This window comes from Salmo salar, chromosome ssa05 (assembly GCF_905237065.1).
Source record: "Salmo salar chromosome ssa05, Ssal_v3.1, whole genome shotgun sequence".
Classification (NCBI taxonomy): Eukaryota; Metazoa; Chordata; class Actinopteri; order Salmoniformes; family Salmonidae; genus Salmo; species Salmo salar.
In genome coordinates this window covers 7,946,861-7,965,079 of record NC_059446.1, presented here as the reverse complement: position 1 = coordinate 7,965,079, position 18,219 = coordinate 7,946,861, and the positions used below count along the sequence as shown (strand labels likewise).

The following is an 18,219-nucleotide window of genomic DNA, read 5'->3' as shown; positions in this document are numbered from 1 at the left end:
ACCTAGTAACTCTAACCTAGTATGTTTCTCATTGTAGACCTAGTAACTCTAACCTAGTATGTTTCTCATTGTAGACCTAGTAACCCTAACCTAGTATGTTTCTCATTGTAGACCTAGTAACTCTAACCTAGTATGTTTCTCATTGTAGACCTAGTAACTCTAACCTAGTATGTTTCTCATTGTAGACCTAGTAACTCTAACCTAGTATGTTTCTCATTGTAGACCTAGTAACTCTAACCTAGTATGTTTCTCATTGTAGACCTAGTAACCCTAACATAGTATGTTTCTCATTGTAGACCTAGTAACTCTAACCTAGTATGTTTCTCATTGTAGACCTAGTAACTCTAACCTAGTATGTTTCTCATTGTAGACCTAGTAACTCTAACCTAGTATGTTTCTCATTGTAGACCTAGTAACTCTAACCTAGTATGTTTCTCATTGTAGACCTAGTAACTCTAACCCTAACCTAGTATGTTTCTCATTGTAGACCTAGTAACTCTAACCTAGTATGTTTCTCATTGTAGACCTAGTAACCCTAACCTAGTATGTTTCTCATTGTAGACCTAGTAACCCTAACCTAGTATGTTTCTCATTGTAGACCTAGTAACTCTAACCTAGTATGTTTCTCATTGTAGACCTAGTAACTCTAACCTAGTATGTTTCTCATTGTAGACCTAGTAACTCTAACCTAGTATGTTTCTCATTGTAGACCTAGTAACTCTAACCTAGTATGTTTCTCATTGTAGACCTGGTAACTCTAACCTAGTATGTTTCTCATTGTAGACCTAGTAACTCTAACCTAGTATGTTTCTCATTGTAGACCTAGTAACTCTAACCTAGTATGTTTCTCATTGTAGACCTAGTAACCCTAACCTAGTATGTTTCTCATTGTAGACCTAGTAACTCTAACCTAGTATGTTTCTCATTGTAGACCTAGTAACCCTAACCTAGTATGTTTCTCATTGTAGACCTAGTAACTCTAACCTAGTATGTTTCTCATTGTAGACCTAGTAACTCTAACCTAGTATGTTTCTCATTGTAGACCTAGTAACCCTAACCCTAACCTAGTATGTTTCTCATTGTAGACCTAGTAACTCTAACCTAGTAACTCTAACCTAGTATGTTTCTCATTGTAGACCTAGTAACTCTAACCTAGTATTTTTCTCATTGTAGACCTAGTAACTCTAACCCAGTATGTTTCTCATTGTATACCTAGTAACTCTAACCCAGTATGTTTCTCATTGTAGAACTAGTAACTCTAACCTAGTATGTTTCTCATTGTAGACCTAGTAACTCTAACCTAGTATGTTTCTCATTGTAGACCTAGTAACTCTAACCCTAACCTAGTATGTTTCTCATTGTAGACCTAGTAACTCTAACCTAGTATGTTTCTCATTGTAGACCTAGTAACCCTAACCCTAACCTAGTATGTTTCTCATTGTAGACCTAGTAACTCTAACCTAGTATGTTTCTCATTGTAGACCTAGTAACTATAACCTAGTATGTTTCTCATTGTAGACCTAGTAACTCTTACCTAGTATGTTTCTCATTGTAGACCTAGTAACTCTAACCTAGTATGTTTCTCATTGTAGACCTAGTAACTATAACCTAGTATGTTTCTCATTGTAGACCTAGTAACTCTTACCTAGTATGTTTCTCATTGTAGACCTAGTAACTCTAACCTAGTATATTTCTCATTGTAGACCTAGTAACTCTAACCCTAACCTAGTGTGTTTCTCATTGTAGACCTAGTAACTCTAACCTAGTATGTTTCTCATTGTAGACCTAGTAACTCTAACCTAGTATGTTTCTCATTGTAGACCTAGTAACTCTAACCTAGTATGTTTCTCATTGTAGACCTAGTAACTCTAACCCTAACCTAGTATGTTTCTCATTGTAGACCTAGTAACTCTAACCTAGTATGTTTCTCATTGTAGACCTAGTAACCCTAACCTAGTATGTTTCTCATTGTAGACCTAGTAACTCTAACCTAGTATGTTTCTCATTGTAGACCTAGTAACTCTAACCTAGTATGTTTCTCATTGTAGACCTAGTAACTCTAACCTAGTATGTTTCTCATTGTAGACCTAGTAACTCTAACCTAGTATGTTTCTCATTGTAGACCTAGTAACTCCTAACCTAGTATGTTTCTCATTGTAGACCTAGTAACTCTAACCTAGTATGTTTCTCATTGTAGACCTAGTAACTCTAACCTAGTATGTTTCTCATTGTAGACCTAGTAACCCTAACCTAGTATGTTTCTCATTGTAGACCTAGTAACTCTAACCTAGTATGTTTCTCATTGTAGACCTAGTAACCCTAACCTAGTATGTTTCTCATTGTAGACCTAGTAACTCTAACCTAGTATGTTTCTCATTGTAGACCTAGTAACTCTAACCTAGTATGTTTCTCATTGTAGACCTAGTAACCCTAACCCTAACCTAGTATGTTTCTCATTGTAGACCTAGTAACTCTAACCTAGTAACTCTAACCTAGTATGTTTCTCATTGTAGACCTAGTAACTCTAACCTAGTATTTTTCTCATTGTAGACCTAGTAACTCTAACCTAGTATGTTTCTCATTGTATACCTAGTAACTCTAACCCAGTATGTTTCTCATTGTAGAACTGGTAACTCTAACCTAGTATGTTTCTCATTGTAGACCTAGTAACTCTAACCTAGTATGTTTCTCATTGTAGACCTAGTAACTCTAACCCTAACCTAGTATGTTTCTCATTGTAGACCTAGTAACTCTAACCTAGTATGTTTCTCATTGTAGACCTAGTAACCCTAACCCTAACCTAGTATGTTTCTCATTGTAGACCTAGTAACTCTAACCTAGTATGTTTCTCATTGTAGACCTAGTAACTCTAACCTAGTATGTTTCTCATTGTAGACCTAGTAACTCTAACCTAGTATGTTTCTCATTGTAGACCTAGTAACTCTAACCTAGTATGTTTCTCATTGTAGACCTAGTAACTCTAACCTAGTATGTTTCTCATTGTAGACCTAGTAACTCTAACCTAGTATGTTTCTCATTGTAGACCTAGTAACTCTAACCTAGTATATTTCTCATTGTAGACCTAGTAACTCTAACCCTAACCTAGTATGTTTCTCATTGTAGACCTAGTAACTAACCTAGTATGTTTCTCATTGTAGACCTAGTAACTCTAACCCTAACCTAGTATGTTTCTCATTGTAGACCTAGTAACTCTAACCCTAACCTAGTATGTTTCTCATTGTAGACCTAGTAACTCTAACCTAGTATGTTTCTCATTGTTGACCTAGTAACTCTAACCTAGTATGTTTCTCATTGTAGACCTAGTAACTCTAACCTAGTATGTTTCTCATTGTAGACCTAGTAACCCTAACCCTAACCTAGTATGTTTCTCATTGTAGACCTAGTAACTCTAACCTAGTATGTTTCTCATTGTAGACCTAGTAACTCTAACCTAGTATGTTTCTCATTGTAGACCTAGTAACTCTAACCTAGTATGTTTCTCATTGTAGACCTAGTAACTCTAACCTAGTATATTTCTCATTGTAGACCTAGTAACTCTAACCCTAACCTAGTATGTTTCTCATTGTAGACCTAGTAACTCTAACCTAGTATGTTTCTCATTGTAGACCTAGTAACTCTAACCCTCCTAGTATGTTTCTCATTGTAGACCTAGTAACTCTAACCCTAGTATGTTTCTCATTGTAGACCTAGTAACTCTAACCTAGTATGTTTCTCATTGTTGACCTAGTAACTCTAACCTAGTATGTTTCTCATTGTAGACCTAGTAACTCTAACCTAGTATGTTTCTCATTGTAGACCTAGTAACCCTCCCTAACCTAGTATGTTTCTCATTGTAGACCTAGTAACTCTAACCTAGTATGTTTCTCATTGTAGACCTAGTAACTCTAACCTAGTATGTTTCTCATTGTAGACCTAGTAACTCTAACCTAGTATGTTTCTCATTGTAGACCTAGTAACTCTAACCTAGTATATTTCTCATTGTAGACCTAGTAACTCTAACCCTAACCTAGTATGTTTCTCATTGTAGACCTAGTAACTAACCTAGTATGTTTCTCATTGTAGACCTAGTAACTCTAACCCTAACCTAGTATGTTTCTCATTGTAGACCTAGTAACCCTAACCTAGTATGTTTCTCATTGTAGACCTAGTAACTCTAACCCTAACCCAGTATGTTTCTCATTGTAGACCTAGTAACTCTAACCCTAACCTAGTATGTTTCTCATTGTAGACCTAGTAACCCTAACCTAGTATGTTTCTCATTGTAGACCTAGTAACTCTAACCTAGTATGTTTCTCATTGTAGACCTAGTAACTCTAACCTAGTATGTTTCTCATTGTAGACCTAGTAACTCTAACCTAGTATGTTTCTCATTGTAGACCTAGTAACTCTAACCTAGTATGTTTCTCATTGTAGACCTAGTAACCCTAACCCTAACCTAGTATGTTTCTCATTGTAGACCTAGTAACTCTAACCTAGTATGTTTCTCATTGTAGACCTAGTAACTCTAACCTAGTATGTTTCTCATTGTAGACCTAGTAACTCTAACCTAGTATGTTTCTCATTGTAGACCTAGTAACTCTAACCTAGTATGTTTCTCATTGTAGACCTAGTAACTCTAACCCTAACCTAGTATGTTTCTCATTGTAGACCTAGTAACTAACCTAGTATGTTTCTCATTGTAGACCTAGTAACTCTAACCCTAACCTAGTATGTTTCTCATTGTAGACCTAGTAACTCTAACCCCTAACCTAGTATGTTTCTCATTGTAGACCTAGTAACTCTAACCTAGTATGTTTCTCATTGTTGACCTAGTAACTCTAACCTAGTATGTTTCTCATTGTAGACCTAGTAACTCTAACCTAGTATGTTTCTCATTGTAGACCTAGTAACCCTAACCCTAACCTAGTATGTTTCTCATTGTAGACCTAGTAACTCTAACCTAGTATGTTTCTCATTGTAGACCTAGTAACTCTAACCTAGTATGTTTCTCATTGTAGACCTAGTAACTCTAACCTAGTATGTTTCTCATTGTAGACCTAGTAACTCTAACCTAGTATATTTCTCATTGTAGACCTAGTAACTCTAACCCTAACCTAGTATGTTTCTCATTGTAGACCTAGTAACTAACCTAGTATGTTTCTCATTGTAGACCTAGTAACTCTAACCCTAACCTAGTATGTTTCTCATTGTAGACCTAGTAACCCTAACCTAGTATGTTTCTCATTGTAGACCTAGTAACTCTAACCCTAACCCAGTATGTTTCTCATTGTAGACCTAGTAACTCTAACCCTAACCTAGTATGTTTCTCATTGTAGACCTAGTAACCCTAACCTAGTATGTTTCTCATTGTAGACCTAGTAACTCTAACCTAGTATGTTTCTCATTGTAGACCTAGTAACTCTAACCTAGTATGTTTCTCATTGTAGACCTAGTAACTCTAACCTAGTATGTTTCTCATTGTAGACCTAGTAACTCTAACCTAGTATGTTTCTCATTGTAGACCTAGTAACTCTAACCCTAACCTAGTATGTTTCTCATTGTAGACCTAGTAACTCTAACCCTAACCTAGTATGTTTCTCATTGTAGACCTAGTAACTCTAACCTAGTATGTTTCTCATTGTAGACCTAGTAACTCTAACCTAGTATGTTTCTCATTGTAGACCTAGTAACTCTAACCTAGTATGTTTCTCATTGTAGACCTAGTAACTCTAACCTAGTATGTTTCTCATTGTAGACCTAGTAACTCTAACCTAGTATGTTTCTCATTGTAGACCTAGTAACTCTAACCTAGTATGTTTCTCATTGTAGACCTAGTAACTCTAACCCAGTATGTTTCTCATTGTAGAACTGGTAACTCTAACCTAGTATGTTTCTCATTGTAGACCTAGTAACTCTAACCTAGTATGTTTCTCATTGTAGACCTAGTAACTCTAACCCTAACCTAGTATGTTTCTCATTGTAGACCTAGTAACTCTAACCTAGTATGTTTCTCATTGTAGACCTAGTAACCCTAACCCTAACCTAGTATGTTTCTCATTGTAGACCTAGTAACTCTAACCTAGTAACTCTAACCTAGTATGTTTCTCATTGTAGACCTAGTAACTCTAACCTAGTATGTTTCTCATTGTAGACCTAGTAACTCTAACCCAGTATGTTTCTCATTGTAGAACTGGTAACTGTAACCTAGTATGTTTCTCATTGTAGACCTAGTAACTCTAACCTAGTATGTTTCTCATTGTAGACCTAGTAACTCTAACCCTAACCTAGTATGTTTCTCATTGTAGACCTAGTAACTCTAACCTAGTATGTTTCTCATTGTAGACCTAGTAACTCTAACCTAGTATGTTTCTCATTGTAGACCTAGTAACTCTAACCTAGTATGTTTCTCATTGTAGACCTAGTAACTCTAACCTAGTATGTTTCTCATTGTAGACCTAGTAACTCTAACCTAGTATGTTTCTCATTGTAGACCTAGTAACTATAACCTAGTATGTTTCTCATTGTAGACCTAGTAACTCTAACCTAGTATGTTTCTCATTGTAGACCTAGTAACTCTAACCTAGTATGTTTCTCATTGTAGACCTAGTAACTCTAACCCTAACCTAGTATGTTTCTCATTGTAGACCTAGTAACTCTAACCTAGTATGTTTCTCATTGTAGACCTAGTAACTCTAACCCTAACCTAGTATGTTTCTCATTGTAGACCTAGTAACCCTAACTTAGTATGTTTCTCATTGTAGACCTAGTAACTCTAACCCTAACCTAGTATGTTTCTCATTGTAGACCTAGTAACTCTAACCTAGTATGTTTCTCATTGTTGACCTAGTAACTCTAACCTAGTATGTTTCTCATTGTAGACCTAGTAACTCTAAGCTAGTATGTTTCTCATTGTAGACCTAGTAACTCTAACCTAGTATGTTTCTCATTGTAGACCTAGTAACTATAACCTAGTATGTTTCTCATTGTAGACCTAGTAACTCTAACCTAGTATGTTTCTCATTGTAGACCTAGTAACTCTAACCTAGTATATTTCTCATTGTAGACCTAGTAACTCTAACCCTAACCTAGTATGTTTCTCATTGTAGACCTAGTAACTCTAACCTAGTATGTTTCTCATTGTAGACCTAGTAACTCTAACCCTAACCTAGTATGTTTCTCATTGTAGACCTAGTAACCCTAACCTAGTATGTTTCTCATTGTAGACCTAGTAACTCTAACCTAGTATGTTTCTCATTGTAGACCTAGTAACTCTAACCCACCTAGTATGTTTCTCATTGTAGACCTAGTAACTCTAACCTAGTATGTTTCTCATTGTTGACCTAGTAACTCTAACCTAGTATGTTTCTCATTGTAGACCTAGTAACTCTAACCTAGTATGTTTCTCATTGTAGACCTAGTAACTCTAACCTAGTATGTTTCTCATTGTAGACCTAGTAACTCTAACCTAGTATGTTTCTCATTGTAGACCTAGTAACTCTAACCTAGTATGTTTCTCATTGTAGACCTAGTAACTCTAACCTAGTATGTTTCTCATTGTAGACCTAGTAACTCTAACCTAGTATGTTTCTCATTGTAGACCTAGTAACTCTAACCTAGTATGTTTCTCATTGTAGACCTAGTAACTCTAACCCTAACCTAGTATGTTTCTCATTGTAGACCTAGTAACTCTAACCTAGTATGTTTCTCATTGTAGACCTAGTAACTCTAACCCTAACCTAGTATGTTTCTCATTGTAGACCTAGTAACCCTAACCTAGTATGTTTCTCATTGTAGACCTAGTAACTCTAACCTAGTATGTTTCTCATTGTAGACCTAGTAACTCTAACCCTAACCTAGTATGTTTCTCATTGTAGACCTAGTAACTCTAACCTAGTATGTTTCTCATTGTAGACCTAGTAACTCTAACCTAGTATGTTTCTCATTGTAGACCTAGTAACCCTAACCTAGTATGTTTCTCATTGTAGACCTAGTAACTCTAACCTAGTATGTTTCTCATTGTAGACCTAGTAACTAACCTAGTATGTTTCTCATTGTAGACCTAGTAACTCTAACCTAGTATGTTTCTCATTGTAGACCTAGTAACTCTAACCCTAGTATGTTTCTCATTGTAGACCTAGTAACTCTAACCTAGTATGTTTCTCATTGTAGACCTAGTAACCCTAACCCTAACCTAGTATGTTTCTCATTGTAGACCTAGTAACTCTAACCTAGTATGTTTCTCATTGTAGACCTAGTAACTCTAACCTAGTATGTTTCTCATTGTAGACCTAGTAACTCTAACCTAGTATGTTTCTCATTGTAGACCTAGTAACTCTAACCTAGTATGTTTCTCATTGTAGACCTAGTAACTCTAACCTAGTATGTTTCTCATTGTAGACCTAGTAACTCTAACCTAGTATATTTCTCATTGTAGACCTAGTAACTCTAACCCTAACCTAGTATGTTTCTCATTGTAGACCTAGTAACTAACCTAGTATGTTTCTCATTGTAGACCTAGTAACTCTAACCCTAACCTAGTATGTTTCTCATTGTAGACCTAGTAACCCTAACCTAGTATGTTTCTCATTGTAGACCTAGTAACTCTAACTTAGTATGTTTCTCATTGTAGACCTAGTAACTCTAACCCTAACCTAGTATGTTTCTCATTGTAAACCTAGTAACTCTAACCTAGTATGTTTCTCATTGTTGACCTAGTAACTCTAACCTAGTATGTTTCTCATTGTAGACCTAGTAACTCTAACCCTAACCCAGTATGTTTCTCATTGTAGACCTAGTAACTCTAACCCTAACCCAGTATGTTTCTCATTGTAGACCTAGTAACTCTAACCCTAACCTAGTATGTTTCTCATTGTAGACCTAGTAACTCTAACCTAGTATGTTTCTCATTGTAGACCTAGTAACTCTAACCTAGTATGTTTCTCATTGTAGACCTAGTAACCCTAACCTAGTATGTTTCTCATTGTAGACCTAGTAACTCTAACCTAGTATGTTTCTCATTGTAGACCTAGTAACTCTAACCTAGTATGTTTCTCATTGTAGACCTAGTAACTCTAACCTAGTATGTTTCTCATTGTAGACCTAGTAACTCTAACCTAGTATGTTTCTCATTGTAGACCTAGTAACTCTAACCTAGTATGTTTCTCATTGTAGACCTAGTAACTCTAACCTAGTATGTTTCTCATTGTAGACCTAGTAACTCTAACCTAGTATGTTTCTCATTGTAGACCTAGTAACTCTAACCTAGTATGTTTCTCATTGTAGACCTAGTAACTCTAACCTAGTATGTTTCTCATTGTAGACCTAGTAACTCTAACCCTAACCTAGTATGTTTCTCATTGTAGACCTAGTAACTCTAACCTAGTATGTTTCTCATTGTAGACCTAGTAACCCTAACCTAGTATGTTTCTCATTGTAGACCTAGTAACCCTAACCTAGTATGTTTCTCATTGTAGACCTAGTAACTCTAACCTAGTATGTTTCTCATTGTAGACCTAGTAACTCTAACCTAGTATGTTTCTCATTGTAGACCTAGTAACTCTAACCTAGTATGTTTCTCATTGTAGACCTAGTAACTCTAACCTAGTATGTTTCTCATTGTAGACCTAGTAACTCTAACCTAGTATGTTTCTCATTGTAGACCTAGTAACTCTAACCTAGTATGTTTCTCATTGTAGACCTAGTAACTCTAACCTAGTATGTTTCTCATTGTAGACCTAGTAACTCTAACCTAGTATGTTTCTCATTGTAGACCTAGTAACTCTAACCTAGTATGTTTCTCATTGTAGACCTAGTAACTCTAACCTAGTATGTTTCTCATTGTAGACCTAGTAACTCTAACCCTAGTATGTTTCTCATTGTAGACCTAGTAACTCTAACCTAGTATGTTTCTCATTGTAGACCTAGTAACTCTAACCTAGTATGTTTCTCATTGTAGACCTAGTAACTCTAACCTAGTATGTTTCTCATTGTAGACCTAGTAACTCTAACCTAGTATGTTTCTCATTGTAGACCTAGTAACTCTAACCTAGTATGTTTCTCATTGTAGACCTAGTAACTCTAACCTAGTATGTTTCTCATTGTAGACCTAGTAACTCTAACCTAGTATGTTTCTCATTGTAGACCTAGTAACTCTAACCCTAACCTAGTATGTTTCTCATTGTAGACCTAGTAACTCTAACCTAGTATGTTTCTCATTGTAGACCTAGTAACTCTAACCTAGTATGTTTCTCATTGTAGACCTAGTAACTCTAACCTAGTATGTTTCTCATTGTAGACCTAGTAACTCTAACCTAGTATGTTTCTCATTGTAGACCTAGTAACTCTAACCTAGTATGTTTCTCATTGTAGACCTAGTAACTCTAACCTAGTATGTTTCTCATTGTAGACCTAGTAACTCTAACCCTAACCTAGTATGTTTCTCATTGTAGACCTAGTAACTCTAACCTAGTATGTTTCTCATTGTAGACCTAGTAACTCTAACCCTAACCTAGTATGTTTCTCATTGTAGACCTAGTAACCCTAACCTAGTATGTTTCTCATTGTAGACCTAGTAACTCTAACCTAGTATGTTTCTCATTGTAGACCTAGTAACTCTAACCCACTAGTATGTTTCTCATTGTAAACCTAGTAACTCTAACCTAGTATGTTTCTCATTGTTGACCTAGTAACTCTAACCTAGTATGTTTCTCATTGTAGACCTAGTAACTCTAACCTAGTATGTTTCTCATTGTAGACCTAGTAACTCTAACCTAGTATGTTTCTCATTGTAGACCTAGTAACTCTAACCTAGTATGTTTCTCATTGTAGACCTAGTAACTCTAACCTAGTATGTTTCTCATTGTAGACCTAGTAACTCTAACCTAGTATGTTTCTCATTGTAGACCTAGTAACTCTAACCTAGTATGTTTCTCATTGTAGACCTAGTAACTCTAACCTAGTATGTTTCTCATTGTAGACCTAGTAACTCTAACCCAGTATGTTTCTCATTGTAGACCTAGTAACTCTAACCCTAACCCAGTATGTTTCTCATTGTAGACCTAGTAACTCTAACCCTAACCCAGTATGTTTCTCACTGTAGACCTAGTAACTCTAACCCTAACCTAGTATGTTTCTCATTGTAGACCTAGTAACCCTAACCTAGTATGTTTCTCATTGTAGACCTAGTAACTCTAACCCTAGTATGTTTCTCATTGTAGACCTAGTAACTCTAACCTAGTATGTTTCTCATTGTAGACCTAGTAACTCTAACCTAGTATGTTTCTCATTGTAGACCTAGTAACTCTAACCTAGTATGTTTCTCATTGTAGACCTAGTAACTCTAACCTAGTATGTTTCTCATTGTAGACCTAGTAACTCTAACCTAGTATGTTTCTCATTGTAGACCTAGTAACTCTAACCTAGTATGTTTCTCATTGTAGACCTAGTAACTCTAACCTAGTATGTTTCTCATTGTAGACCTAGTAACTCTAACCTAGTATGTTTCTCATTGTAGACCTAGTAACCCTAACCTAGTATGTTTCTCATTGTAGACCTAGTAACTCTAACCTAGTATGTTTCTCATTGTAGACCTAGTAACTCTAACCTAGTATGTTTCTCATTGTAGACCTAGTAACTCTAACCCTAACTAGTATGTTTCTCATTGTAGACCTAGTAACTCTAACCCCTAGTATGTTTCTCATTGTAGACCTAGTAACTCTAACCTAGTATGTTTCTCATTGTAGACCTAGTAACTCTAACCTAGTATGTTTCTCATTGTAGACCTAGTAACTCTAACCTAGTATGTTTCTCATTGTAGACCTAGTAACTCTAACCTAGTATGTTTCTCATTGTAGACCTAGTAACTCTAACCTAGTATGTTTCTCATTGTAGACCTAGTAACTCTAACCTAGTATGTTTCTCATTGTAGACCTAGTAACTCTAACCCTAACCTAGTATGTTTCTCATTGTAGACCTAGTAACTCTAACCTAGTATGTTTCTCATTGTAGACCTAGTAACCCTAACCTAGTATGTTTCTCATTGTAGACCTAGTAACCCTAACCTAGTATGTTTCTCATTGTAGACCTAGTAACTCTAACCTAGTATGTTTCTCATTGTAGACCTAGTAACTCTAACCTAGTATGTTTCTCATTGTAGACCTAGTAACTCTAACCTAGTATGTTTCTCATTGTAGACCTAGTAACTCTAACCCTAACCTAGTATGTTTCTCATTGTAGACCTAGTAACTCTAACCTAGTATGTTTCTCATTGTAGACCTAGTAACCCTAACCTAGTATGTTTCTCATTGTAGACCTAGTAACCCTAACCTAGTATGTTTCTCATTGTAGACCTAGTAACTCTAACCTAGTATGTTTCTCATTGTAGACCTAGTAACTCTAACCTAGTATGTTTCTCATTGTAGACCTAGTAACTCTAACCTAGTATGTTTCTCATTGTAGACCTAGTAACTCTAACCTAGTATGTTTCTCATTGTAGACCTGGTAACTCTAACCTAGTATGTTTCTCATTGTAGACCTAGTAACTCTAACCTAGTATGTTTCTCATTGTAGACCTAGTAACTCTAACCTAGTATGTTTCTCATTGTAGACCTAGTAACTCTAACCTAGTATGTTTCTCATTGTAGACCTAGTAACTCTAACCTAGTATGTTTCTCATTGTAGACCTAGTAACTCTAACCTAGTATGTTTCTCATTGTAGACCTAGTAACTATAACCTAGTATGTTTCTCATTGTAGACCTAGTAACTCTAACCCTAACCTAGTATGTTTCTCATTGTAGACCTAGTAACTCTAACCTAGTATGTTTCTCATTGTAGACCTAGTAACTCTAACCTAGTATGTTTCTCATTGTAGACCTAGTAACTCTAACCTAGTATGTTTCTCATTGTAGACCTAGTAACTCTAACCTAGTATGTTTCTCATTGTAGACCTAGTAACTCTAACCTAGTATGTTTCTCATTGTAGACCTGGTAACTCTAACCTAGTATGTTTCTCATTGTAGACCTAGTAACTCTAACCTAGTATGTTTCTCATTGTAGACCTAGTAACTCTAACCCTAACCTAGTATGTTTCTCATTGTAGACCTAGTAACTCTAACCTAGTATGTTTCTCATTGTAGACCTAGTAACTCTAACCTAGTATGTTTCTCATTGTAGACCTAGTAACTCTAACCTAGTATGTTTCTCATTGTAGACCTAGTAACTCTAACCTAGTATGTTTCTCATTGTAGACCTAGTAACTCTAACCTAGTATGTTTCTCATTGTAGACCTAGTAACTCTAACCTAGTATATTTCTCATTGTAGACCTAGTAACTCTAACCCTAACCTAGTATGTTTCTCATTGTAGACCTAGTAACTAACCTAGTATGTTTCTCATTGTAGACCTAGTAACTCTAACCCTAACCTAGTATGTTTCTCATTGTAGACCTAGTAACCCTAACCTAGTATGTTTCTCATTGTAGACCTAGTAACTCTAACTTAGTATGTTTCTCATTGTAGACCTAGTAACTCTAACCCTAACCTAGTATGTTTCTCATTGTAAACCTAGTAACTCTAACCTAGTATGTTTCTCATTGTTGACCTAGTAACTCTAACCTAGTATGTTTCTCATTGTAGACCTAGTAACTCTAACCTAGTATGTTTCTCATTGTAGACCTAGTAACTCTAACCTAGTATGTTTCTCATTGTAGACCTAGTAACTCTAACCTAGTATGTTTCTCATTGTAGACCTAGTAACTCTAACCTAGTATGTTTCTCATTGTTGACCTAGTAACTCTAACCTAGTATGTTTCTCATTGTAGACCTAGTAACTCTAACCCAGTATGTTTCTCATTGTAGACCTAGTAACTCTAACCCTAACCCAGTATGTTTCTCATTGTAGACCTAGTAACTCTAACCCTAACCCAGTATGTTTCTCACTGTAGACCTAGTAACTCTAACCCTAACCTAGTATGTTTCTCATTGTAGACCTAGTAACCCTAACCTAGTATGTTTCTCATTGTAGACCTAGTAACTCTAACCTAGTATGTTTCTCATTGTAGACCTAGTAACTCTAACCTAGTATGTTTCTCATTGTAGACCTAGTAACTCTAACCTAGTATGTTTCTCATTGTAGACCTAGTAACTCTAACCTAGTATGTTTCTCATTGTAGACCTAGTAACTCTAACCTAGTATGTTTCTCATTGTAGACCTAGTAACTCTAACCTAGTATGTTTCTCATTGTAGACCTAGTAACTCTAACCTAGTATGTTTCTCATTGTAGACCTAGTAACTCTAACCTAGTATGTTTCTCATTGTAGACCTAGTAACTCTAACCTAGTATGTTTCTCATCGTAGACCTAGTAACTCTAACCTAGTATGTTTCTCATTGTAGACCTAGTAACCCTAACCTAGTATGTTTCTCATTGTAGACCTAGTAACTCTAACCTAGTATGTTTCTCATTGTAGACCTAGTAACTCTAACCTAGTATGTTTCTCATTGTAGACCTAGTAACTCTAACCCTAACCTAGTATGTTTCTCATTGTAGACCTAGTAACTCTAACCTAGTATGTTTCTCATTGTAGACCTAGTAACTCTAACCTAGTATGTTTCTCATTGTAGACCTAGTAACTCTAACCTAGTATGTTTCTCATTGTAGACCTAGTAACTCTAACCTAGTATGTTTCTCATTGTAGACCTAGTAACTCTAACCTAGTATGTTTCTCATTGTAGACCTAGTAACTCTAACCTAGTATGTTTCTCATTGTAGACCTAGTAACTCTAACCTAGTATGTTTCTCATTGTAGACCTAGTAACTCTAACCCTAACCTAGTATGTTTCTCATTGTAGACCTAGTAACTCTAACCTAGTATGTTTCTCATTGTAGACCTAGTAACCCTAACCTAGTATGTTTCTCATTGTAGACCTAGTAACCCTAACCTAGTATGTTTCTCATTGTAGACCTAGTAACTCTAACCTAGTATGTTTCTCATTGTAGACCTAGTAACTCTAACCTAGTATGTTTCTCATTGTAGACCTAGTAACTCTAACCTAGTATGTTTCTCATTGTAGACCTAGTAACTCTAACCTAGTATGTTTCTCATTGTAGACCTAGTAACTCTAACCTAGTATGTTTCTCATTGTAGACCTAGTAACTCTAACCTAGTATGTTTCTCATTGTAGACCTAGTAACTCTAACCTAGTATGTTTCTCATTGTAGACCTAGTAACTCTAACGTAGTATGTTTCTCATTGTAGACCTAGTAACTCTAACCTAGTATGTTTCTCATTGTAGACCTAGTAACTCTAACCTGGTATGTTTCTCATTGTAGACCTAGTAACCCTAACCTAGTATGTTTCTCATTGTAGACCTAGTAACTCTAACCTAGTATGTTTCTCATTGTAGACCTAGTAACTCTAACCTAGTATGTTTCTCATTGTAGACCTAGTAACTCTAACCTAGTATGTTTCTCATTGTAGGGAAACACACATAAATAACTGCAAGGAAGGAGACAACTGTTGTTCCACCATCAAACATATCCAAGTCCAGCTGACAGCAACAACATGACCTCATTCAACTGACGACCAATCAGACTCACCGATGGAAGTTTCTCCTCCATGGCCCTCTCTATGGCGATATCCACCATGTTGGCTGACAGGTCCAGGCCCAGCACCTCCACGCCGAAGGCCTGCAGAACATCATCGCCATCATTGGGATATATGACCTAACGACATCCTGCTGTGTGTAACGTGAATGTACATATATAGTGGACTGGACCATTTCTCCTATATACTAATGTCACTTGGGCTGACCTTTGCCATGTAGAAGTTTCCGCCACCGATGCCACACCCCACATCCAGCACCTTCATCCCAGGCTTCAAGTTCAGCAGGTCCACAAACTCCTTTTCACCACAAAGTAACAAAAAACCAGAACGTGTCAAGTCCATTCCAATAATAACTACACACGCGTTTGGTATTTGTATACAGAGAAGGCCAAAAGAGCACAGTACCGTGGCAGTCTGTGTAACCCAGTCTAAACAGTAACTACACAATCTCTCCTGTGTGTTGTCATGTTCCAGCAGTCTGTGTAACCCAGTCTAAACAGTAACTATACAATCTCTCCTGTGTTTTGTCATGTTTCAGCAGTCTGTGTAACCCAGTCTAAACAGTAACTATACAATCTCTCCTGTGTGTTGTCCTTCCATGTTTCAGTCATTTTTTTGTCAACTCTGTCGTGGTTCCTATGTCCATAGGAAAACAACAACCTTTCTGCTCTGGGTCTTGATGTCACAAACCTATGTTGGCGGTGTGTGTGTGTGTATATGTGTGAGTGTGTATGAATGTGCGCACGAGCGTGTGTGTGTGAGTGTGTGCGCATGTGTGAATGTGTATATATGTGCGCACGAGCGTGCGCGTGTGTGTGTGTGTGCGCGTGTGTGCAGGACTCCCAAACCTCAAACCCACCTTGGTAGTGCTGGGTCCCCCAGTGCTGACGTATCCTGCCCCAAACATCTTCTCGTATCGCAGGATGCCTTTGCGTGTGTACTGCTGGTTGTCCAGGAACTGCTGGAAGGTTCTGAAGCCCTCTTGACAGGCGGTGTCCCGACCCACCTTCTCCAACAGCCAACACACCTGGTTCTGGTTTTTCTTCATCTGAGACAGGAAGATATAGGGAGAGTAAGATGCCAAACACACTCTCTCACACACACACACACACACACACACACACACACACACACACACACACACACACACACACACACACACACACACACACACACACACACACACACACACACACACACACACACACACACACACACACACACACACACACACACACACTAGCCTGACAGGGCCATTAATATTTATTTACACACATTATATTAAGACATAACACAATCAGTAGCAATAAAGCAACCTACCTTGATGTATGTTTGCACGGTTTTATTGAGCACGATGTCAAAGCCAAACACCTGCTTCTCCGCCCCCTCTGATTCCTCCCGCAGTGTTGTTGTCATCAGGTGACTGTAGTGGGCCGACGATCTGTAGTGGGTGGGGTTAAATGTCCTCTTAAAGTCACCTGGACAGAGAGAGAGAGAGAGAGAGGTGTAGGTTTAAGGGTCATCTTACAGTCACTAGGACAGAGAGATGTAGTGACATAGGGTTAACTTCTATGGGATAGGGGGCAGTATTTTCACGGCCGGATAAAAAAACGTACCCGATTTAATCTGGTTACTACTCCTGCCCAGAAACTACAATATGCATATAATAGTAGATTTGGATAGAAAACACTCTAAAGTTTCTAAAACTGCTTGAATGGTGTCTGTGAGTATAACAGAACTCATATGGCAGGCCAAAACCTGAGAAGATTCCATACAGGAAGTGCCCTGTCTGACAATTTGTCGTCCTTCTGTTGCATCTCTATCGACATTACAGCATCTGTGCTGTAACGTGACACTTCCTAAGGCTTCCAATGGCTCTCTAAAGCCACCAGAAAGTGGAATGGGGTGTCTGCTGTCTCTGGGCAAAGTACAACAGCTCTGTTTGTAAGTGGTCAGCCTGGGGACAGTGAGACTGGAGATGCGCGGTCACGAGACTTCTCCATTTTTTTTCTTTCAGCCTTTGAATGAATACAACATTGCCCGGTTGGAATATTATCGCTATTTTACGAGAAAAATTGCATAAAAATTTATTTTAAACAGCATTTGACATGCTTCTAAGTACGGTAATGGTATATTTTGAATTTGATTTGTCACGAAATGCGCTCGCGCGTCACCCTTCGGATAGTGACCTGAACGCACGGAAAAAACGGCGGTATTTGGATATAACTATGGATTATTTGGAACCAAAACAACATTTGTTGTTGAAGTAGAAGCCATGGGAGTGCATTCTGACGAAGAACAGCAAAGGTAATCCAATTTTTCTAATAGTAATTCTGAGTTTAGTGAGCCCCAAACTTGGTGGGTGTCAAATTAGCTAGCCTGTGATGGCCGAGCTATGTACTCAGAATATTGCAAAATGTGCTTTCGCCAAAAAGCTATTTTAAAATCTGACATAGCGATTGTATAAAGGAGTTCTGTATCTATAATTCTTAAAATAATTGTAATTGTTATGTATACGTTAATCATGAGTAATTTAGTAAATTCACCGGAAGTTTGCGGGGGGTATGCTAGTTCTGAACATCACATGCTAATGTAAAAAGCTGTTTTTTGATATAAATA

At 37.1% G+C, this 18,219-nt stretch overlaps 1 protein-coding gene and 1 pseudogene across 1 annotated transcript in view; both read right to left on the bottom strand.

The window, feature by feature from the left end:
* LOC123743233 (basic proline-rich protein-like) overlaps positions 1 to 18,219 on the bottom strand; it is a 603,964-nt pseudogene that overhangs the window by 521,879 nt on the left and 63,866 nt on the right.
* pmt (phosphoethanolamine methyltransferase) overlaps positions 1 to 18,219 on the bottom strand; it is a 57,895-nt gene that overhangs the window by 29,201 nt on the left and 10,475 nt on the right. Inside the window, 4 exon segments of the mRNA NM_001173879.1 lie at positions 15,594 to 15,683; positions 15,808 to 15,897; positions 16,460 to 16,648; positions 16,921 to 17,078. Coding sequence (NP_001167350.1) covers positions 15,594 to 15,683; positions 15,808 to 15,897; positions 16,460 to 16,648; positions 16,921 to 17,078 — 527 coding nt within the window.